Genomic DNA, 25,083 nt, shown 5'->3' on the forward strand with positions numbered 1-25,083 from the left:
ATGTCCCGGTCCGAGATTGTCGAAAGAAATTCCCAATTTGAAAAAAGCCCGATAACCAGCATTGAAAACACAGTTTATGGTGAGAGACTGGCACTCCTCCCTGGTCACCACTACCGGGCTCTGTGTCACTGACTGACTCAGGCATCCTGGAAATTAAACAGAGACAGTTTAATGGCCCATCAAAGCCCAACCACAACGGGGATGAAACCCGAGACAGTGTCTGTAATTGGGATGGACTCGGGCAGCTTTAGATTAAATCCACAAAACATGGGACAGTCTTATCGTATTCACGGGGTAAGACGACACACAGAATGAAAACAAGGAGGATTTCCATCGCTCTGCTGCTTGGAGCTGATGGTATATATGACGAGGAGATGGAGACTGCTCTGGGAGAGTGGGCCTCAGAGCTGGACTGAAATACTTTAGGGGGTAGTGCTGGTTTGCAAATGACGGTGTGACGCGTATCCCCGATGGGTCGCAGGGTGCCCTGTTTCTCTCTGAGTGTGCGTTCTGTGAATAAGTGACAGGCGTATGAAGGGTCCTGCGGTCTCGTGTTGTTCCGCCGAGTCTGGAAGTCTGACGTGAAGTCAGCTTATTTGTGTGTTGTTCAGTGGCCCACCAGGTTGGTGAGGGTTTTTCAGTTGTTTCTGTTGATAATGCCTGCCTCCCTCATTGCCCCACAGTAATAATCTGTCGGTCCGCCTTTGTGTGTTTAGCAAGCGGCATGTTTTGAGGGTGGGATATGGCAGAATCTCACCTTGCAATTGTATTTACAACAAAAAATGCTGTATAATTAATCTCAGCAGGCCAGATAGAATCTGCGAATAAATAAATAGAGTCAACGTTTCGTGTCTGTCTGGCTCCTTTCATAGCTGACTGCCGAAAATGATCAAACATCTCTCTAAATGGGCTGTTGAGGTTTCAGTTCAACCTTTGACCCAAAGGCCTTAGACCTGACAACTTCCCTGAGTCCAACGCCTGAGGATCGTGTTCTAGCAGTTGACACGCGCGTTGCATTGCCAATATCCGGGAAAGATAGAAATAGGACTGATCAACAATCTAAAGTGGCATGGAAAGGAGAGAAGATAATTTTAAAAACAAACTTGAGGATTTCGGGACTTCACACTAGTTTGTTAACTGTAAGTCACGCAGACATGAACTGGCCAACACCACAAAAAGTGGGTCGACGGTTTAATCGACCTCAGAGCAGTTCGGTATGGGTTGCCCCTGAGCACGAATGTCCAGTCAAAGACAGAAACCTCATCTGGTGCACGGGAATAACGAATACACACACACAATGTTTTACTTCATACATAAGCTTTGCACATTAAATGTTTATCCAATTTTTTTCAGATTTTGAATGGTATTCTTGAATGTATTTTCCCAAACCTGGCAGGCCGAACAACAAATAGCATGAAACTGTTTATCCTCCTAGCTACCACGCGAAAAACGTGTCCTGTATAGCACTGTTAAGGTAAACAAATGTCCCTATGGCCGGTAGTATTGCTAGAGAGGCCGATGATGCTGATCATTAAAGTCATCGTCAGCAATGTCAGGTCAAGCACAAAGATGCTGTCAATATCCAATGAATCCCGACAATGCAGAAGGAGACCATTCAGTCCATCGAGTTCGTACCCACCCTGCGAAAGAACTGGAGTCCTCGGCCCACTCGCCCACCTTATAATCATAACCTCGCGTATTGATCATGGCTAATCCAGTTAATCTGCACATTTCTGGGCTGTGCGAAAAACAGGAGCACTCGTAGGAGATCCATGCAGAAAACGGGAAAACGTGCAAATAATATTCAGATTACAGCACAGTCTAACATCAATACACCTCAAATCTTTACAAATATTCTGAAAGAGTACTAATAATTGAATGTTTCTCAATTAAGATTTTAAGGTGAACTCAAGCACATGATTAGGGTATAGACTTTTTACGAGCGGTATCATGCATTGATAAACAATTCTCCTAATTTTCTTAGTTACAACATAACGTCGCAGTGGTCATTCTATTAGAAAGTTGAACCTGCAATCCCTGGGTTTCCAGGTGAAAATGCAAATAAATCAGATCGAATATAAGGAGCAGCAATCAACCATACGCTGCTTTGTTAGCAAGGCCTCATCTCACCATCACAGGAAGTTTCTGATATATATCTCGAGTATGTGATGACTTATGGAAGTGATGGAAAATTGCAGTAGACCCCATACTTGACTTGACGATAATAAAATTCTATTTTCTTAATTTACTAATTCATAACTTACATTAGATAGATTGGCGAAATTTCCAGAAGTTCTAACTCCCGAAAGGGAAGGAACTTCGATAGCTGCAGCAGCGGGTGTTTCTCCACAAAGAGACCCCAGCTACCCGGACACACCCTACTGGACAGGATGCTAAAACGTGTCAAACTAGGAGGACGCACATGTGGTGAAATATATGGGCGACCTTTACAAGAGGTCAGGATGCCACTGGATAAAACGCAGCATAAATGGGGGGAGGAAATAGGCTTGGAGATAGGGGGAAGATGCGGATCGAAGTGCTGCACAGGATCAATTCCACCTTCTCTTCTGCAGGCTCTGGGTCACTGTCCGTGTGGTGTTTGCACATTCTCACCGTGTTTACGTGGGGTTATCCCCACAACACAAAGATGTTCAGGGTAGGTGGACTGAACACGCTAAAATTGCCCCTTAATTGGAAAAAATGGATTTGGCACTCTAAATTTTAAAACGTTTTTAAAAAGGATGGGAGGCAGAAGACGGGAAATTATATGCCGGTTAGCCTGACTTTGGTCGTTGGTAAGATTTTAGAGTCTGTTGTTGAAGATGAGATCACCGAGTACTTGTAAGTGCATGGTAAAATAGGAATGAGTCAGCACGGCTTTGTCAAAGGGTGGTCATGTCTGACAAATCTGTGGGAGCTCTTTGAGGAGGTAACAAGGAACTGCGGCAAAGGAGAATCAGTGGACGTGATTTATTTAGATTTCAGAAGGCCTTTAACAAGGTGCCGCCTGGGAGATTGTTCAAAGTGTTAAGAGCCCATGGTGTTAAGATAAAGACATTGGCATGGATAGAGGATTGGCTGACTGGCAGAAGGCAGAGAGTGGGGATAAAGGGGTCTTTTTCAGAATGGGAGCCGGTGACTAGTGGTGTGCATCAGGGGTCCGTGCTGGAATCACAACTTTTCAGAATATACATTAATGATCTGGAAGAAGGAACTGAAGGCACTGTTGCTAGGTGTGCAGATGATACAACGATAGTATTGAGGAAGCAAGTGGGCTGCAGATGGATTTGGAACGGCTAGGTGAATGGGCAATGAAGTGGCAGATGAAATGCAATGTGGAAACGTGTGAGGTTATGCAGTTTGGAAGGAGGAATTTAGACATAGAATATTTTCTAAATGGGGAAATGCTTCTGAAACCAGAAACACAAAGGGACTTGGATGTCCTTGTTCACGATTCTATCAAGGTCAACGTGCAGGTTCAGTCGGCAGTTAGGAAGCCAAATACAATGCTGCATTCGTGCCAAGAGGGTTAGAATCGAAGACCAGGGATGTACTTCTGAGGCTGTAGAAGGCTCTGGTCAGACTCAAATTGGAGTATTTTAGGCAGTGTTGGGCCCCGTACCTCAGGACATGTGTGATGGCCTTGGAAAGGGTCCAGAGGAGGTTCACAAGAAGGATTCCTGAAGTGAAAAGCTTGTCGTATGAGAAACGGTTGAGAATCCTGGTCTGTACTCGTTGGAATTTAGAAGGATGAGGGGGGAATCTTATTGAAACTTACAGGATACTATGAAGCCTGGATAGAGTGGACATGGAGAGGATGTTTCCACTTGTAGGAAAAACTAGAATCAGTGGACACAATCTCCGACTAAAGGGACGATCCTTTAAAACAGAGATGAGGAGGAATTTCTTCAGCCAGAGAGTGGTGAATCTATGGGATACTTTGTCGCAGACAGCTGTAGAGGCCAAATCACTGCGTGTCTTTAAGACAGAGATAGATAGGTTCTTGATTAAAAAGGGTATCAGGGGTTATGGGGACTAGGCAGGAGAATGGTGATGAGAGAAATATCAGCCATGATTAATGGGTCTAGTGGCCTAATTCTGCTTCTATGTCTTATGATGATGATGATAATAACCGCTTATTGTCACAAATAGGTTTCAATGAAGTTACTGTGAAAAGCCCCTAGTCGCCACATTCCGGCGGCTGTTTGGGAGCCCGGTACGGGAATTGAACCCGTGCTGCCGGCCTTGTTCTGTATTACAAGTCAGCTGTTTAGCCCCCGTGTGGTAAACCAGCCCCTATGGTCTTATGGTCTTTAAGCAATGTGCGCCCAACTCTCTGCTTTATCTGTATGTTTCACTCAAACGATCAGGTACTCGGTGTGTTAAAAAAAATTGCTTTCTCTGCTTCTCCTTCAGAACTCATCTGATTAAAACACAGCCTCCTCCGTCCTTGGACAGTGCCAGATCTTGGTAGTTGTCTCTGGACTATGAACTCGGTAAAGTCATGCCTTCTTTCTCCAAATATGTTACCCACGCCATAAGTTGCTCAATTGCATTAGATTAACACAAACCTTCGAAAAGTAACTGCACAGGAAATAGGTAAATATTTGGATACTGGAATCATCAAGAACTTCCTGTTCCATTCCCGCATCATTCATTCCCACAATCAGATCATTCAGCACATGATGCCTATCTGACCTCTGAGCAGAACTACTAAATTACTCTCACTCCACTGCTCCGTTCCGCTGCCTTGCTAAAGGTTCAATTTCAGGACGTTATCCTATTCCTTTTTTTACTTTTAAATCCGCTTCCACCAGCCTTTTAGTCAGTGAACACGTCAGAAACACCCACATTGTAAAAGAAATACATGCGCAACTTGTCTGGTTCTTTGGCAGATGCCAATCCTTCAAATGAAAATCCTCTGGTGACTGAACCTTCTGCCACTAGAGGCAATATTTCCTTATTTATTCAACCGGAATTGTTGACAGCAGAGCAGACTCGATGGGCCGAGTGGCCTAATTCTGCTCCTATGTCTTATGGTCTTGTGGTCTAATATCAACCAGATATTCGCTCAGACTTCCCTGTTTTACAGAGAACAGGATCACATTCCCCAATCTTTGCACAAAGCGGAAGCATTTCTTCATTAGTTCCATTTTAATGATTCTGACCCGCACCCTTTCTGAGACCCTCAAATCATTCTCAGATGTGTAGACCAGATTTGAACATTAATCTAGCCGAGATATTATCAACGGTATACAAATGCATAGTTACCTTCAACAGTTTCACCTTCGATACACGCTTCCTGTTGATCAAGCCAATAACCTAAAATGCATTTAACAGAAGTCTCAACCTTTCCTCCCGTCACATCACCTCTCTCGCTCTTTCCACAGTGCCTTACAACTTGCAGCATTCACTTTATATTGTCTGTCCTCATTCTTCCAAGCCCCTAACCCGATCCCACAGTGTGCATTGCCCTTCTGAATATTTGTCCATTCTCTGTCACTACAAATGAGCATTCTGAATATGACAGAACTGGAAAGTAATCATTACTAAATTGAAGCATTGTTGGTATTATAAAACATAGACGGCGATGGTGCAGTAATCATCATGTATATTATAAATATCTACCTAGATATTATCAGTGGTCTGTATCATATTGTAACCTGATCATCAGTTTCTGGATTGAAGGAAGCTGCTGGTTCTGAGGCTCCGGCATTCTGATCAGTCACTTAACCGAGGCTCCGTGAACCCGTTCAGGGTTTGTTAAAGGTATTACCGGCACCATTGCAATAATAGTGGAAATACGACTACCCAACAAAATCACATGGACCGATCTCCCAACTCACTGCACTAAGGGATAGGGGCGGGAGCCTCCAGTGACAAAACAACACGTCCTCAACCCCCCTGTTCAATAGACTGAGGTGGGAGGGGATTTTTATAATAATCATAATAATCTTTATTATTGTCGCAAGTAGGCTTACATTAACACTGCAATGAAGTTACTGTGAAAATCCCCTAGTCGCCACATTCCGTCGCCTGTTCGGGTATACAGAGGGAGAATTCAGAATGTCCAATTCATCTAACAGCACGTCTTTCGGGACTTGTGGGAGGAAACCGGAGCACCCGGAGGAAACCCACACAGACACGGGGAGAACGGGCAGTCCCTGCACAGACAGTGACCCAAGTCACAAATCGACCCCTGGACCCTGGCGCTGTGAAGCAACAGTGCTAACCACTGTGCTACCTTGGCGCCCAGTTTGAGCTCCGTTTCAACCGCAGCTGACAAATCCAATGAAGCGACAGGAAACTGGAGGCTCCCTGGTAGCAGGAGCTGTGGACCTTCGACTGAGTGTTCACAACCGGCTGTTCCCCTTAAATACTCAAGTTCTGTTGTGAGGTGGACTGTGGGCGTGGCCTAATTTGCCGATATGAGGGCGTAATTTAATTTCAATTCAGCTCTGAGGAACAGTGCTCCAGAGCAGTCCAGGTCTGCAGTCTCCAGATCCCCGTCATCTAAACTATCAGCTCCAGGCAGCAGAACGATGGGAAGCCTCCTTGTTTTCACCCTGTGTGTCTGTTTACCCGGTGAGTACCGATCAAACTAACCCACATTGTGTGGATTTAATATAAAGCTGCCCGAGTCCATTCTAATTACATACCCTGTCTGGGGTTTTAGCCCTGATTTGTGTTTCTGGCTATGATGGTCCATTAAACTGTCTCTGTTTAATTTCCAGGATGTTTGAGTCAGTCAGTGACACAGAGCCCGGCAGCGGTGACCAGGGAGGAGTGCCAGTCTCTCACCATCTCCTGTGTTTTAGATAGTGGAGGCTATACTGTTAAATTGAAGAGCGGGGATTTCTTCAGACAAACCCAGCCCGGCACACAGCGGGAGCGGATCTCCAGCGGAGGGAGGTTTGTTGTGACGGTGAATGAAGCAGCAAGGACATTTTGGCTGGAAATTCGGGATGTGAGAGTTGAAGACAGCGCCACCTATTACTGTAAAGCTCAGTACCAATACTGGAGCACACAGTGATGGTTCTCGGCTTCCCGCGATACAAACTCCCTCACTGCGGATTATCACGTAAATAAACGTAAAAGCGGAGTTAATCTGCCCTGAAACCCCCACAGTTCCGCCTCACACTGTCTATCCAATGCTCTGGTTTATAATGAGACTGGATCATTACCGGTGACATCTTGAGTTTTATAAACGCCGAGTGTGTGCGGATGTTGATGCTTTTCCCGGAATTAGGGTCAGTGAATGGAGATTGGGAATAACTGATCTCAGTGACGAACCCTCAGACCAGCTGGATCCTGTTCCAACAGATGGAATTGGGAACCGCAGTCCCCACTGCTGAAGTTATGTCCCAACGTTCACCATATAGCCGGGGTTTTTATATTGACTTGCCATACGGTGCTACTTTGGGATATTCACAGTGACAGAGATCTGGACAATTTCCTCCGTACAAAGCAAATAGCAATTCGTCCGGCCTGGCAGCGAATTTTCGGGCTGATGTTATTGTGGCTGTAACCTGGTTACGTTTCATTGTAATTTCCACCATTTTCATCTTTCTTTTCCATTTTTCTTGGTTTATATGAAGCGAATATTTCCTGCCTCGTACAATTTAGTCACAGCTCAGGGCCTCACAGAGAACGGTTTAAATCAACAAAGTCTTTGAAACGTTGGGTGTTGTTTATGTATTTCAAACCTCCGAATCATTGGGCAGCTTCGAATGACTGGTGATCATTTTCCTGCTGGTTGAGGTGTCAGTGGTTATTGTACCGGGGAGTCTGAGAACCGTGTCACTGTGTAATACGTGGTACGATGCTTCTGCAGAGGGATCTGGGACGGTGGTGACTGTCACAGCCGGTAAGTGTCTCCAAACCCCGCTGTGTTACAGAGTGTATCGGTGAATGTTCAATTTATAATTATGATCTGTATTTCTTAAAACCGATTGAAACTGGAGCTCACCTGCGTTATAAGTAATATTATTGGCTGCAGATCATCCGCGATGCTGAGGAATCCTGGAGCATCCGCGATGCTGAGGAAGTTGTGGATAGCACATCCAGTGAGTTGGTCACACCGCAGATTAAAATTACTGAGGCAGATAGGGAATGGGTGACCAACAGACAGAGGAAGAGTAGGAAGGCCGTGCAGATTTACCGTTTTGGAAACTGTTGGGGGAGATGGCTCACCAGGGGAAGGTGGCAGCAGCCAGGTTCATGGCACCGTGGCTGGCTCTGCTGCACAGAAGGGCGGGAAAAAGAGTGGCAGAGCTATAGTGATAGGGGATTCAATTGTAAGGGGAATAGACAGGCGTTTCTGCGGACGCAAACGAGAATCCAGGTTGGTATGTTGCCTCCCTGGTGCAAGGGTCAAGGATGTCTCGGAGCGGCTGCAGGGCATTCTGGAGGGGGAGGGTGAACAGCCAGCTGTCGTGGTGCATATAGGCACCAACGATATAGGTAAAAAACGGGATGAGGTCCTACAAGCTGAATTTAGGGAGTTTGGAGTTAAACTAAAAAGTAGGACCTCAAAGGTAGTAATCTCAGGATTGCTACCAGTGCCACGTGATAGTCAGAGTAGGAATGACAGGATAGCTAGGATGAATACGTGGCTTGAGAGATGGTGCAAGAGGGAGGGTTTCAAATTCCTGGGACATTGGGACCGGTTCTGGGGGAGGTGGGACCTGTACAAATCGGACGGTCTGCATCTGGGTGGGACCGGAACCAATGTTCTCGGGGGTGTGTTTGCTAGTGCAGTTGGGGAGGGTTTAAACTAATGTGGCAGGGGGGTGGGAACCGATGTAGGAAGTCAGTGGGGACGGAAACAAAAGGCAGGAAGGGAGAATGTGTAAAGCATGACCAGAGAAAGCAGGGCAGAGAGCAAGGAAAGTCTACATTAAACTGCATTTATTTCAATGCAAGGGGCCTGACGGGCAAAGCGGATGAACTCAGGGCATGGATGGGCACATGGGACTGGGATATTATAGCTATGACTGAAACATGGCTAAGGGAGGGGCAGGACTGGCAGCTCAATGTTCCGGGGTACAGATGCTATAGAAAGGATAGAACAGGAGGTAAGAGAGGAGGGGGAGTGGCGTTTTTGATTAGGGAGAACATTACGGCAGTACTTAGAGGGGATATATCCGAGGGTTCGCCCACTGAGTCTATATGGGTGGAACTGAAAAATAAGAAGGGAGAGATCACCTTGATAGGACTGTACTACAGGCTCCCAAATAGTCAGCGGGAAATTGAGGAGCAAATATGTAAGGAGATTGCAGATAGCTGCAAGAAAAATAGGGTGGTAATAGTAGGGGACTTTAACTTTCCCAACATTGACTGGGACAGCCATAGCATTAGGGGCTTGGATCGAGGGAAATTTGTTGAGTGTATTCAGGAGGAATTTCTCATTCAGTATGTAGATGGACCGACTAGAGAGGGTGCACAACTTGACCTCGTCTTGGGAAATAAGGAAGGGCAAGTGACAGAAGTGTTAGTGAGGGATCACTTTGGGACAAGTGACCATAACTCCATTAGTTTTAAGATAGCTATGGAGAATGATAGGTCTGGCCCAAGAGTTAAAATTCCACGTCCACTGTCCCTGGCTCCTTCACGTGCAGGAAGTGTGTCCAGTTGCAGCTCCTGTTAGACCGCTTGATGGCTCTGGAGTTGCGGATGGACTCACTTTGGAGCGTCCGCGATGCTGAGGACGTCGTGGATAGCATGTTTAGCGAGTTGGTCACACCGCAGGTGAAAGGTACTGAGGGAGATAGTAAATGGGTGATCAAAAGACAGCAAGAGTAGGAAGGCAGTGCAGGTGTCCTCTGCAGTCATCTCCCTGGAAAACAGATATACCGCTTTGGATACTGTTGAGGGAGATGGCTCACCAGGGGAAGGCGGCAGCAGCCAGGTTCATGGCACCGTGGCTGGCTCTGCTGCGCAGCTGGGCAGGAAGAAGAATGGCAGGGCTATAGTGACAGGGGACTCAATTGTAAGGGGAATAGACAGGCGGTTCTGCGGACGAAATCGAGACTCCAGGATGGTATGTTGCCTCCCTGGTGCAAGGGTCAAGGATGTCTCGGAGCGGCTGCAGGACATTCTGGGGGGGGGGGGGGGGGGGAGGGTGAACAGCCAGCTGTCGTGGTGCACGTAGGCACCAACGTTTTAGGTAAAAAACGGGACGCGGTCCTACAAGCTGAATTTAGGGAGCTAGGAGTTAAACTAAAAAGTAGGACCTCAAAGGTAGTAATCTCAGGATTGCTACCAGTGCCACGAGCTAGTCAGAGTAGGAATGTCAGGATAGAGAGGATGATTACGTGGCTCGAGAGATGGTGCAAGAGGGAGGGATTCAAACTCCTGGGACATTGGAACCGATTCTGGGGGAGGTGGGACCAGTACAAACCGGACCGTCTGCACCTGGGCAGGACTGGAACCGATGTCCTAGGGGGGGGGGGGGGGTTTGGTAGAGCTGTTGGGGAGAGTTTAAACTAATGTGGCAGGGGGATGGGAACCGATGCAGGAAGTTGGAAGGTAGTAAAACAGGGACAGAAATAAAAGGCAGTAAGGGGGAAAGTGTAAGGCAGAGAAGCCATTGTCAAAAATCAAAAAGGGCGACAGTACAAGGTACAGTGACTGAGGGGAGCTCAGTGAATAGGACCAGGAATACTAAAAGAAATAAAATGGGAAGTGAAAACATTAATGGTAAGCGATGCGGCAGGTTGTTACAGGAAGATGTGGGTTCGACGACAAGGAAAATTAGGAGAAAGGTTAAGAGGAAATATAACTTAGGAGAGGTTACTGATCGAGGTGTTAAGATTCAGAACAGAGGTAAAAAAAGCCAACATAAGTGTACTTTACCTGAATGCTCATAGTATTCGGAATAAGGTAAATGAGTTGATGGCGCAAATCATCGTGAATGACTATGATTTAGTGGCCATTACTGAAACATGGTTAAAGGATGGTCACGACTGGGAGTTAAATATCCGAGGGTATCAAACTTTTCGGAAAGACAGAGTGGATGGTAAGGGAGGTGGTGTAGCTCTGTTATTTAAGGATGACATCCGGGCAACAGTAAGGGATGACATCGGTGTTATGGAGGCTAACGTTGAATCCATTTGGGTGGAAATCAGGAATAGTAAGGCGAAAAAGTCACTGATAGGAGTAATCTATAGGCCACCAAATAGTAACATTATGGTGGGGCAGGCAATAAACAAAGAAATAACAGATGCATGTAGAAATGGTACAGCAGTTATCATGGGGGATTTTAATCTACATGTTGATTGGTTTAACCAGGTCGGTCAAAGCAGCCTTGAGGAGGAGTTTATAGAATGTATCCGCGATAGTTTCCTCGAACAGTATGTAATGGAACCTATGAGGGAACAAGCGGTCCTAGATCTGGTCCTGTGTAATGAGACAGGATTGATTCAGGATCTCATAGTTACGGATCCTCTCGGAAGGAGCGATCACAATATGGTGGAATTTAAAATATAGATGGAGGGTGAGAAGGTAAAATCAAGCACTAGTGTTTTGTGCTTAAAAAAAGGAGATTACAATGGGATGAGAGAAGAACTAGCTAAGGTAGACTGGGAGCAAAGACTTTATGGTGAAACAGTTGAGGAACAGTGGAGAACCTTCCAAGTGATTTTTCACAGTGCCCAGCAAAGGTTTATACCAACAAAAAGGAAGGACGGTAAAAAGAGGGACAATCGACCGTGGATATCTAAGGAAATAAGGGAGAGTATCAAATTGAAGGAAACAACATACAAAGTAGCAAAGATCAGTGGGAGACTAGAGGACTGGGAAATCTTTAGGGGGGCAACAGAAAGCTACTAAAAAAGCTATAAAGAAGAGTAAGATAGATTATGAGAGTAAACTTGCTCAGAATATAAAAACAGATAGTAAAAGTTTCTACAAATACATAAAACAAAAAAGCGTGGCTAAGGTAAATATTGGTCCTTTCGAGGATGAGAAGGGAGATTTAATAATGGGAGATGAGAAAATGGCTGAGGAACTGAACAGGTTTTTTGGGTCGGTCTTCACAGTGGAAGACACAAATAACATGCCAGTGACTGATGGAAATGAGGCTTTGACAGGTGAGGACCTTGAGAGGATTGTTATCACCAAGGAGGTAGTGATGGGCAAACTAATGGGGCTAAAGGTAGACAAGTCTCCTGGCTCTGATGGAATGCATCCCAGAGTGCTAAAAGAGATGGCTAGGGAAATTGCAAATGCACTAGTGATAATTTACCAAAATTCACTAGACTCTGGGGTGGTCCCGGCGGATTGGAAATTAGCAAACGTGACACCACTGTTTAAAAAAGGAGGTAGGCAGAAAGTGGGTAATTATAGGCCAGTGAGCTTAACTTCGGTAGTAGGGAAGATGCTGGAATCTATCATCAAGGAAGAAATAGTGAGGCACCTGGATGGAAATTGTCCCATTGGACAGACGCAGCATGGGTTCATAAAGGGCAGGTCGTGCCTAACTAATTTAGTGGAATCTTTTGAGGACATTAACAGTGCGGTAGATAACGGGGAGCCAATGGATGTGGTATATCTGGATTTCCAGAAAGCCTTTGACAAGGTGCCACACAAAAGGTTGTTGCATAAGATAAAGATGCATGGCATTAAGGGGAAAGTAGGAGCATGGATAGAGGATTGGTTAATTAATAGAAAGCAAAGAGTGGGGATTAATGGGTGTTTCTCTGGTTGGCAATCAGTAGCTAGTGGTGTCCCTCAGGGATCAGTGTTGGGCCCACAACTGGTCACAATTTACATAGATGATTTGGAGTTGGGGACCAAGGGCAATGTGTCCAAGTTTGCAGACGACACTAAGATAAGTGGTAAAGCAAAAAGTGCAGAGGATACTGGAAGTCTGCAGAGGGATTTGGGCAGGCTAAGTGAATGGGCTAGGGTCTGGCAGATGGAATACAATGTTGACAAATGTGAGGTTATCCATTTTGGTAAGAATAACGGCAAAAGGGATTATTATTTAAATGATAAAATATTAAAACATGCTGCTGTGCAGAGAGACCAGGGTGTGCTCGTGCATGAGTCGCAGAAAGTTGGTTTTCAGGTGCAACAGGTGATTAAGAAGGCAAATGGAATATTGTCCTTCATTGCTAGAGGGATGGAGTTTAAGACTAGGGAGGTTATGCTGCAATTGTATAAGGTGTTAGTGAGGCCACACCTGGAGTATTGTGTTCAGTTTTGGTCTCCTTACTTGAGAAAGAACGTACTGGCACTGGAGGGTGTGCAGAGGAGATTCACTAGGTTAATCCCAGAGCTGAAGGGGTTGGATTACGAGGAGAGGTTGAGTAGACTGGGACTGTACTCGTTGGAATTTAGAAGGATGAGGGGGGATCTTATAGAAACATATACAATTATGAAGGGAATCGATAGGATAGATGCGGGCAGGTTGTTTCCACTGGCGGGTGAAAGCAGAACTAGGGGGCATAGCCTCAAAATAAGGGGAAGTAGATTTAGGACTGAGTTTAGGAGGAACTTCTTCACCCAAAGGGTTGTGAATGTATGGAATTCCTTGCCCAGTGAAGCAGTAGAGGCTCCTTCATTAAATGTTTTTAAGATAAAGATAGATAGTTTTTTGAAGAATAAAGGGATTAAGGGTTATGGTGTTCGGGCCGGAAAGTGGAGCTGAGTCCACAAAAGACCAGCCATGATCTCATTGTATGGCGGAGCAGGCTCGAGGGGCCAGATGGCCTACTCCTGCTCCTAGTTCTTATGTTCTTATGTTAATTGGGGCAAGGCAAATTTTGATGGTATCAGACAGGAACTTTCAGAGGTAGATTGGGGGAGACTGTTGGCAGATAAAGGGACGGCTGGTAAATGGGAGGCTTTTAAAAATGTGTTAACCAGGGTGCAGGGTAAGCACATTCCCTTTAGAGTGAAGAGCAAGGCTGGTAGAAGTAGGGAACCCTGGATGACTCGAGATATTGAGACTCTGGTCAAAAAGAAGAAGGAGGAATATGACGTACATAAACAACTGGGATCAAGTGGATCCTTGAAGAGTATAGAGATTTTCGAAATAGAGTTAAGAGGGAAATCAGGAGGGCAAAAAAGGGACATGAAATTGCTTTGGCAAATAATGCAAAGGAGAATCCAAAGAGATTCTACAGATACATAAAGGGGAAAAGAGTAACTAGGGACAGAGTAGGGCCTCTTAAGGATCAACAAAGACATCTATTTGCAGAGCCACAAGAGTTGGGTGCGATCCTGAATGAATATTTCTCATCGGTATTCACGGTGGAGAAAGGCATGGATGTTAGGAAACTAAGGGAAATAAATAGTGATGTCTTGAGAAGTGTGCATATTACAGAGGAGGACGTGCTAGAAGTCTTAAAGCGCATCAAGGTAGATAAATCCCCGGGACCTGATGAAATGTATCCCAGGATGTTGTGGGAGGCTAGGGAGGAAATTGCGGGTCCCCTAACAGAGATATTTGAATAATCGGCAGCCACAGGTGAGGTGCCTGAAGATTGGAGAGTGGCGAATGTTGTGCCCTTGTTTAAGAAGGGCAGCAGGGGAAAGCCTGGGAACTACAGACCGGTGAGCCTAACGTCTGTAGTAGGTAAGTTGCTAGAAGATATTCTGAGAGACAGGATCTACAAGCATTTAGAGAGACAAGGACTGATTCGGGGCAGTCAGCATAGCTTTGTGCATGGAAAATCATGTCTCACAAATTTGATTGAGTTTTTTGAGGGGGTGACCAAGAAGGTAGATGAGGGCAGTGCAGTAGACGTTGTCTACATGGACTTTAGCAAAGCTTTTGACAAGGTACCGCATGGTAGGTTGTTGCAGAAGGTTAAAGCTCACGGGATCCAGGGTGAGGTTGCCAATTGGATTCAAAATTGGCTGGACGACAGAAGACAGAGGGTGGTTGTAGAGGGTTGTTTTTCAAACTGGAGGCTGTGACCAGCGGATCGGTGCTGGGTCCACTGTTATTTGTGATTTATATTAATGATTTGGATGAGAATTTAGGAGGCATGGTTAGTAAGTTTGCAGATGACACCAAGATTGGTGGCACAGTGGATAGTGAAGAAGGTTATCTAGGATTGCAACGGGATCTTGATCAATTAGGCCAGTGGGCCGACGAATGGCAGATGGAGTTTAATTTAGATAAATGTGAGGTGATGCATTTTGGCAGATCGAATCAGGCCAGGACCTACTCAGTTAATGGTATGGCGTTGGGGAGAGTTATAGAACAAAAAGATCTGGGAGTACAGGTTCATAGCTCCTTGAAGGTGGAGTCGCAGGTGGACAGGGTGGTGAAGAAGGCATTCGGCATGCTTGGTTTTATTGGTCAGAACATTGAATACAGGAGTTGGGACGTCTTGGTGAAGTTGTACAAGACATTGGTCTGGCCACACTTGGAATACTGTGTGCAGTTCTGGTCGCCCTATTATAGAAAGGATATTATTAAACTAGAAAGAGTGCAGAAAAGATTTACTAGGATGTTGCCGGGACTTGATGGTTTGAGTTATAAGGAGAGGCTGGATAGACTGGGACTTTTTTCCCTGGAGCGTAGGAGGCTTAGGGGTGATCTTATAGAGGTCTATAAAATAATGAGGGGCATAGATAAGGTAGTTAGTCAACATCTTTTCCCAAAGGTAGGGGAGTCTAAAATTAGAGGGCATAGGTTTAAGGTGAGAGGGGAGAGTTTCAGAAGGGCCCAGAGGGGCAATTTATTCACTCAGAGGGTAGTGAGTGTCTGGAATGGGCTGCCAGAGGTAGTAGTAGAGGCGGGTACAATTGTGTCTTTTAAAAAGCATTTAGATAGTTACATGGGTAAGATGGGTATAGAGGGTTATGGGCCAAGTGCGGGCAACTGGGACTAGCTTATTGGTAAAAACTGGGCGGCATGGACTGGTTGGGCCGAAGGGCCTGTTTCCATGCTGAAAAAAAAAAGAAAAAAAAAAAGATTTTGATTTCAGAGCAGAATATGATTCTGGAGTTGGGTCCAGGTCTTTCCTGTGGAAACTGTATATGGAGCAGGAGGTTAGAGGGATAGGGGTAGTGGTAATTGTGGTTGGGTGGTGTTGGCGGCGGTTGACAGTATGTGGACTATTACTCGGTTTAATGGCACATCAGGTGCATGCTCAACATCACAGGCTCTCTCATTCCTAACTGTTTTTAATGAAAGCAGATTGTCGATCGTCGATAGTGCGGACTCCGCTGTCGGAGTTGGACTGTAAGGGGGGGTCTCTGTCTGTCCATTTGGGCACCAAGAACATAGAACATACAGTGCAGAAGGAGGCCATTCGGCCCATCGAGTCTGCACCGACCCACTTAAGCCCACATTTCCACCAAATTCCGTAACCCAATAACCCCTCCTAACCTTTTTGGTCACTAAAGGCAATTTAGCATGGCTAATCCACCTAACCAGCACGTCTTTGGTCTGTGGGAAGAAACCGGAGCACCCGGAGGAATCCCACGCAGACACGGGGAGAACGTGCAGACTCCGCACAGACAGTGACCCAGCAGGCAATCGAACCTGGGACCCTGGCGCTGTGCAGCCACAGTTCTACCCACTTGTGCTACCATGCTGCTCCCCGTGCTGACCACGTCGGGTCTTAGAGCTCTCTTCACGGCAGCCGTTCGTTCTCCAAACTGCGCAATGTGATTGATGCACCGTGTGAATAAACTCAACATTTCAGGAAATGTATATACCGACATTTGAAACAGTCCGGAGAAAAATCACGAGGTTGATCCCGTCTTTGGAGGTAATTTCTATGAAGGAGTTTCAAAGAAAGAGACGTAACCGTATTGAGACATATAGGATACTCTGGGGGCTTGACAGGCTGGATGCTGAGAGGATTTCCTCTTGTGTCTCGAGTGTCTCGAAACAGAGAGCATGATATCTGAGTCAAAGCACGCCAGGTAAAACAGAGATCAGGAGGAATCTGTTCTCTCAGAGAGCCGTGAATCTGTGGAATACTGGCGCTAAGCATGTTCAAGGCTGAGAGAGGCAGATATTTAATCAATGAGGGGATCGAGCGCTAGGGGTATAAGGTGGGACAGTAGAGTTGAGGATTATCGTCATGAAAAATATTAAGGTGGATAAGTCCCCAGGGCATGATGGGATCTGCCCCAGAATACTGAAGGAGGCAAGAGAGAAAACTGCTGAGGTCTTGACAGAAATCGTTGGACCCTCACTGTCTTCCGGTGATGTCCCGGAGGACTGGATAATAGCCAATGTTGTTCCATTGTTTAAGAAGGGTAGCAAGGATAATCCGGGGGACTACAGGCCGCTGACCCTTACGTCACTGGTAGGGAAATTACCGGACAGAATTCTTCGAGACAGGATCTACTCCTATTTGAAAGCAAGTAGACATATGAGCGAAAGACAGCACGGTTTTGTGAAGGGGATGTCGTGTCTCGCTAACTTTGACTTTTTTGAGGAGGTCACAAAGATGGTTGCTGCAGGTAGGGCAGTGTATGTTGTCTATATGGATACAGAACTTGCTAGGTCATAGAAGGCAGAGAGTAGCAATGGAAGGGTGCTTTTCTGATTGGAGGGCTGTGACTAGTGGTGTTTCGCAGGGATCAGTGCTGGGACCTTTGCTGTTCGTAGTATATACAAATGATTTGGAGGAAAATGTAGCGCGTCTGATTAGTCAGTTTGCGGACGACACAAAAGTTGGTGGAATTGCGGATAGAGATTAGGACTGTCAGGGGATACAGCAGGATTTATTTCCTTTGGAGACTTGGGCTGAGAGATGGCAGATGGAGTTTAATCCGGACAAATGTGACGTAATGCATTTTGGAAGGTCTAATACAGGTAGAAAATATACAGTGAATGGTAGAACCCTAAAGAATATTGACAGTCAGAGAGATCTTGGGTACAGGTCCACAGGTCACTAAAAGTGGCAACATAGGCAGAGAAGGTAGTCAAGAGGCATACGGCATGCTTGCCTTCATTGGCCGGGGCATTGAGTATAAAAATAGCCACGTCATGTTGCAGCTATATAGAACCTTTGTTAGGCCACACTTGGAGTATAGTGTTCAATTTTGGTCGCCACACTACCAGAAGGATGTGGAGGCTTTCGAGAGGGTGCAGAAGAGATTTCCCAGGATGTTTCCTGGTATGGAGGGCATTAGCTATTCAGATAGGTTGAATAAACTCCGTTTGTTCTCACTGGAACGATGGAGTTTGAGGGGACGTAATAGAGGTCTACAGAATTATGAGGGACAGAGGCAGAGTGGATAGCCAGAGACTTTTTTTCCAGGTAGAGGGGTCAATTACTAGCGGGCATAGGTTTAAGGTGCGCGGGGGGCGGGGGGGGGCGGTAACGGGGGGGGGGGACGGTTTAGAGGAGATGTACGAGGCACGTTTTTTACACAGAGGTTAGTGGGTGCCTGGAACTCGTTGCCCGAGGAGGTGGTGAAAGCAGGAAGGATAGTGACCTTTAAGGGGCATCTTGACAAATATATGAATAGGATGGGAATAGAGAGATACGGACCCCAGAAGTGTAGACGATTTTAGTTTAGACGGGCAGCATGGTCGGCTTGGAGGGCCGAAGGGGCTGTTCCTGTGCTCTACTTTTCTTTGTTCTTTTGATTATATTAGATTAGCCATGATCTCATTGAATGCAGGAACAGGCTCGATGGACCGAGTGGCCAACTTCAGCTCCTAATTCTTATTGTCTTAACATAGAACATAGAAAATACAGCACAGAACAGGCCCTTCGGCCCACGATGTTGTGCCGAACCTTTGTCCTAGATTAATCATAGATTATCATTGAATTTACAGTGCAGAAGGAGGCCATTCGGCCCCCTGACTCTGCACTGGCTCTTGGAAAGAACACCCTACCCAAACTCAACACCTCCACCCAACACCAAGGGCAATTCTGGACACTAAGGGCAATTTATCATGGCCAATCCACCTACCCTGCACATCTTTGGACTGTGGGAGGAAACCGGAGCACCCGGAGGAAACCCACGCAGACACGGGGAGGACGTGCAGACTCCGCACAGACAGTGACCCAAGCCGGAATCGAACCTGGGACCCTGGAGCTGTGAAGCAATTGTGCTATCCACAATGCTACCGTGCTGCCCTTAAGAACAAATAAATCTACACTATATCATTTTACGGTAATCCATGTACCTATCCAATAGCTGCTTGAAGGTCCCTAATGTTTCCGACTCAACTGCTTCCACAGGCAGTGCATTCCATGCCCCCACTACTCTCTGGGTAAAGAACCTACCTCTGATATCCCTCCTATATCTTCCACCTTTCACCTTAAATTTATGTCCCCTTGTAATGGTTTGTTCCACCCGGGGAAAAAGTCTCTGACTGTCTACTCTATCTATTCCCCTGATCATCTAATAAACCTCTATCAAGTCGCCCCTCGTCCTTCTCCGTTCTAATGAGAAAAGGCCTAGCACCCTCAACCTTTCCTCGTAAGACCTACTCTCCATTCCAGGTAACATCCTGGTAAATCTTCTTTGCATCTTTTCCAAAGCTTCGACATCCTTCCTAAAATGAGGTGACCAGAACTGTACACAGTACTCCAAATGTGGCCTTACCAAAGTTTTGTACAGCTGCATCATCACCTCACAGCTCTTAAATTCAATCCCTCTGTTAATGAACGCGAGCACACAGTAGACCTTCTTCACAGCTCTATCCACTTGAGTGCAACTTTCAAAGATCTATGGACATAGACCCCACGATCTCTCTGCTCCTCCACATTGCCAAGAACTCTACCGTTAACCCTGTATTCCGCATTCATATTTGTCCTACCAAAATGGACAACCTCACACTTTTCAGGGTTAAACTCCATCTGCCACTTCTCAGCCCAGCTCTGCATCCTAGCTATGTCTCTTTGCAGCCGACAACAGCCCTCCTTACTAGCCACAACTCCACCAATCTTCGTATCGTCTGCAAATTTACTGACACACCCTTCAACTCCCTCATCCAAGTCATTAATGAAAATCACAAACAGCAGAGGACCCAGAACTGATCCCTGCGGTACGCCACTGGTAACTGGGATCCAGGCTGAATATTTTCCATCCACCACCACTCTCTGACTTCCAGCGATTAGCCAGTTCGTTATCCAACTGGCCAAATTTCCCACTATCCCATGCCTCCTTACTTTCTGCAGAAGCCTACCATGGGGAACCTTATCAAATGCCTTACTAAAATCCATGTACACTACATCCACTGCTTTACCTTCATCCACATGCTTGGTCACCTCCTCAAAGAATTCAGTAAGATTTGTAAGGCAAGACCTACCGCTCACAAATCCGTGCTGACTATCCTTAATCAAGCAGTGTCTTTCCAGATGCTCAGAAATCCTATCCTTCAGTACCCTTTCCATTACTTTGCCTACCACCGAGGTAAGACTAACTGGCCTGTAATTCCCAGGGTTATCCCTAGTCCCTTTTTTGAACAGGGGCACGACATTCGCCTCTCTCCAATCCCCTGATACCACCCGTGTTGACAGTGAGGACGAAAAGATCATTGCCAACGGCTCTGCAATTTCATCTCTTGCTTCCCATAGAATCCTTGGGTATATCCCGTCAGGCCCGGGGGACTTGTCTATCCTCAAGTTTTTCAAAATGCCCAACACATCTTCCTTCCTAACAAGTATTTCCTCGAGCTTACCAGTCTGTTTCACACTGTCCTCTCCAACAATATCGCCCCTCTCATTTGTAAATACAGAAGAAAAGTACTCGTTCAAGACCTCTCCTATCTCTTCAGACTCAATACACAATCTCCCGCTACTGTCCTTGATCGGACCTACCCTCGCTCTAGTCATTCTCATATTTATGGTCTTATGGGGTAATAGGACTACAGCCAGGTTAGAGACCTGCAGCGGCTCGTCCAATACCTGCCCCTAGACAGCAGGAGCGTGACACAGCACACTTCAGAATAAGATTATTGCAGCTCCAGATGGAATTTTATTAATGTGCAATACGTCACTGAAATTAGTTACGTTGTACCAGCCATTTATTTCATTTGCTTTCATATAAGATTCACTTTGCTCCTTGTTTTCCGCCATCAGATGTAAATGTGATAGTTTGGGAATGCAGACACTTCCTATTTTGAATGCAGATGCTTGAAAGGTGGGAATGCTGTAATTATCAATATCCCTGATTATTGTTAAATGAAACAGTGACAGTGCAGTGAGAGAATGAGGATCATGTCTTAAAATAATAAAGGAGAACGGTAACATAGAGGACAATTATAAGCTGGGGGAATGTTAATTTAGAACCAGCAATATATAATTAATGGAGGGGAAAGGAAGATTGGCTGATCTCTGAATACAGCCAGATACACGGGTGCATTATCGGGTTTGGAGATGAAAGGACTGAAATGGACTACGGTCTGGAATGCTGCATAGGATTCAGTCTCCTCAGTTCAGAAACGATCTCCATGCTTGGGAGGAAATTTAACAAATATTCCTGAGATACATTACTGTGAGTTGAAATTAAGTTCTTTAGACCGAGATTCCATGTAATGTAGAGCTCGGAGATGTAACTTCGCCAGAACATACAATGTGTTCAAGGGGCTTGGCAGAGCAGATACTGGGTAAGTGTATCCACGCTGTTTAGGTTATAACTTGGGATTCCAGTTTCAGAATATGTGTTTCGGCAGTAGAGTAAAGAAGAGGATACATTTCTTTAGTTAATCAATTCTTGTGAATCTTTGATTTCTGTTCCTCAGAGAGTTCTGGATTCTCAGATGTGAGTTTATTCATAGAAGTGTTCAATAGATGATTAGATACAAAAGTATCAAAGGTAATGGCGACAATGGGGGACTAGTTGTTGAGGTAGGGGATCAGCGATGATATAAATGAATTGCGGGTCAACTTTGAAAGGAGATCTCGTTTGAATCTTGCAGTTCTGAGGACGGAAATCAGCAACAATGCAAATCTCTCTGGAAAGATTCAACATGTTGGGTCCATTTTCACCGAAGGATGGAGAATCACGAGGAGGATTGATACATAAATTAAATTATGAACATAAATATAAATGGCGATTTGTGCGTTTTTCCAGAGGAAGGGACGGTGAACATGTAATAGTCATTAACAGAAAACAGACACAAATTGAAAACAGATATTTCAACTCAGAGACAGCAGGATATACAATTCGCTGCCACATTGAGTGGTTGGCGCAGAGACTATTGGTTCAGAAATGGGTAGGATTGAAAATAAAGGAAGGGAAACAGAATGGAGCGAAACAAGGTGCTGGATGGAAATGGCCAACTCGATTTCGGGCGGGTTAGGCTGACCTGGAGTATGCATAGACATAAATCAGTTGGGCCAAATCGTTCATTCCTCTCCAGTAAATTATACACAATGTAAAACTTACAGAAAAGTCCGCTCAGAGAACCCGGGAAAGAATCAGTTAATAAAGAGAAAGAATTGTAATTGTCAGAGAGCCGGAAGAGGCAGTTGCCAGTGAGTAACAGTAAACCCACTGCGGAAACTGAACAGACTGAACCCAGCCGACAACTGAGAGACTTTGGGACAAGTTCCCACGATCACGAAAAGCACAGACAGCGCAAAGTAAATGTAGAAATAAAATGAAACTAACAGTAAATGGTTCAATTTAAAGAGAAACGGAGAAAAATATTATTGATTGAAGAAAATAGACAAATAGAGTAAAAGGCAATCAGAAACTCCGGGAAATTATAAATTGCAGTCAGTGATTGACATATAACTACGGATGTCCAACGTCGGTTTGTATCCATAGCCAATGAATCGCAATCATTTTCTGTTGGATCTTGCTGCGCTAAGTGATAAATGCAGTTCGGTTACACTCGGCCAGTTATATCAGGAAACAGATTGTCTCACTGATATGAAAATGTTCCCTCGCGTCTGTCCCTCAGCAAGGAAAATAGGAGCAGAAATGTCACACCCACGGTAAAACCATTCAGAAGTGAGGAATGCAGTAGGCACCACGGGCAGATGCTGCCCTTTTGACAATGAAATACAATTCTTCCCATGAACCATTTAATTTTCCCATGAATCTGCATTTTCCTATCCCGGTCATTGACGATTGCCAGATTATAAACCTTTGTGGAATCAGCTCCCACCACTCATTCCGTCAATGCATGGCGGAACTTTCGAGCTTGTGGCGGGAAAGATAATAACCACTCATCCCTCACTGGTTCGTGTTGACATAAAAGTTCATACAGTTCAAGCAGAATTAAAATAAAAACAATGCTATAAACAACGGAGCTATTCACGTGATTGACAAATAATGGCTCTCCGAATAAAACAAATGTCGTTTTTTTAATCCGCCAGATTCCTGTCCCTTGGTGTCCAAGAACCCGCCTCTCCAAACCTCTGCTCCAGGTGACACGGTTACTTTGAACTGGGAATATTCAGGGTTCTGTCAGTACACAGCACACTGGTACCGTCAGTCCTCAGGACAGGCTCCGGAATACTTGCTTCAGAGACACACTTCAGGACAGGAGAATAAAGGAAACGCTGCCGGTGGGAGAATTTCTGCTTCTATTGATACTGCCAAGAGAATCAGCCGGTTAAAGATCTCCAAACTTCAACAGAGCGACTCTGCTGTGTATTACTGTGATCTGAGCCGCCGCGCAGCACAGTGATACAGAGCACGGAAAGAGCTGTACAAAAACCTGAACATGGTGAGGATTACACACACAGTGATACTGAGCACGGAGAGAGCTGTACAGAAACCTGAACATGGTGAGGATTACACACACAGTGATACAGAGCACGGAGAGAGCTGTACAAAAACCTGAACATGGTGAGGATTACACACACAGTGACACAGAGCACGGAGTGAGCTGTACAGAAACCTGAACATGGTGAGGATTACACACACAGTGACACAGAGCACGGAAAGAGCTGTACAAAAACCTGAACATGGTGAGGATTACACACACAGTGATACAGAGCACGGAGAGAGTTGTACAAAAACCTGAACATGGTGAGGATTACACACACAGTGACACAGAACACGGGGAGAGCTGTACAAAAACGTGAGCATGGATCAAGAAAAATGGTTTAACCACTGATTATCCTGGGGTATTTGCCAATCGTGTGAATTGCTCAGTTTGTGTGGCAATTTTATCACTTTAATTGCATTTGAATTGTATTCACTGTTACAATACAATTCTTACAATGCAAACCACTGGGGACTGAGGTGATATTTTATTCCAGCCAGTACGCTCTAACGATCTGGAATGCACTGTCAGAATGGGAGGTGGGAGCTGATTGAACAGTGATTTACAAACGGGTAAAGGTCAAATACGGGAAAAGGATAATAACAGGGCTATGGGAAAATCATGGTCGAATAGTATTTCATTCATGAAGGAAAGACATTCACCCGAGGTAGCGAATGTCATCCTTATTTATGTTTGATTCTACCATGGATATCGCTACTCAGTTCCTTTTTTCCTTGCTGAGAGACAAACCCAAGGGATCATTTTTTCATCCGTGAGCCAATCTGTTCCTAAAATAACTGGGCGGACAGTAACCCAAGCGGTCTTTATCACCAGGCACAGCAAGATCCAACATAATTTATTGCGAATCAACAGGAACTGTGGGGCGCAACTGATGTTGAACACCGGTGGTCAGCGGTCAATCCCTGACTGCGGTTTAACATTTCCCGGAGTTTCTGATTGCCTTTTCATCGATTTGACAATTTTCTTCTATCAATAATTTTTTTCTTCCGTTTCTCTTTAGATTTATGTATTTACTGTTAGTTTCGATTTGTTTCTAAATTTACTTTGTGCTGTTTGTGTTTCTCGTAATCGTGGGAACTTGTCCCAAAGTCTCACAGTTGTCGGTTGGGTTCAGTCTGCTCAGTTTCCGCAGTGGGTTTTACTGCTACTCACTGGGAACCGCCTCTTCCGGCTCTCTGCCAATTACAATTCTTTCCGCCCATTGACTGATTCTCTCCATGGTTCTCTGTGCGCAGTATTATCTGCGGTTTACATAGTATAGAAATTGCGGAAGAGGAATAGACCATTCGGCCCAACTAAATTGTATTTGCGCATATGCTCCAGACCAGACTGTCCCCTCCCGCGCGACATCTAATTGACCATTCCCATCCAGTCCGTGTGTCGGTCTATTCTGTTCTCTT

At 45.3% G+C, this 25,083-nt stretch overlaps 1 protein-coding gene across 1 annotated transcript; it reads left to right on the forward strand.

The window, feature by feature from the left end:
- On the forward strand, positions 1-23,581 carry LOC140417763 (uncharacterized). Its single transcript, XM_072501233.1, has 4 exons — positions 1-79; positions 6,735-7,029; positions 7,794-7,867; positions 23,268-23,581. Exons 1-4 carry the CDS (start codon positions 1-3, stop codon positions 23,579-23,581), a joined length of 762 nt encoding a protein of 253 aa, XP_072357334.1.
- The last annotated feature ends 1,502 nt before the right edge of the window (positions 23,582-25,083 follow it).

Source organism: Scyliorhinus torazame, chromosome 5, assembly GCF_047496885.1.
Source record: "Scyliorhinus torazame isolate Kashiwa2021f chromosome 5, sScyTor2.1, whole genome shotgun sequence".
Lineage (NCBI taxonomy): Eukaryota > Metazoa > Chordata > Chondrichthyes > Carcharhiniformes > Scyliorhinidae > Scyliorhinus > Scyliorhinus torazame.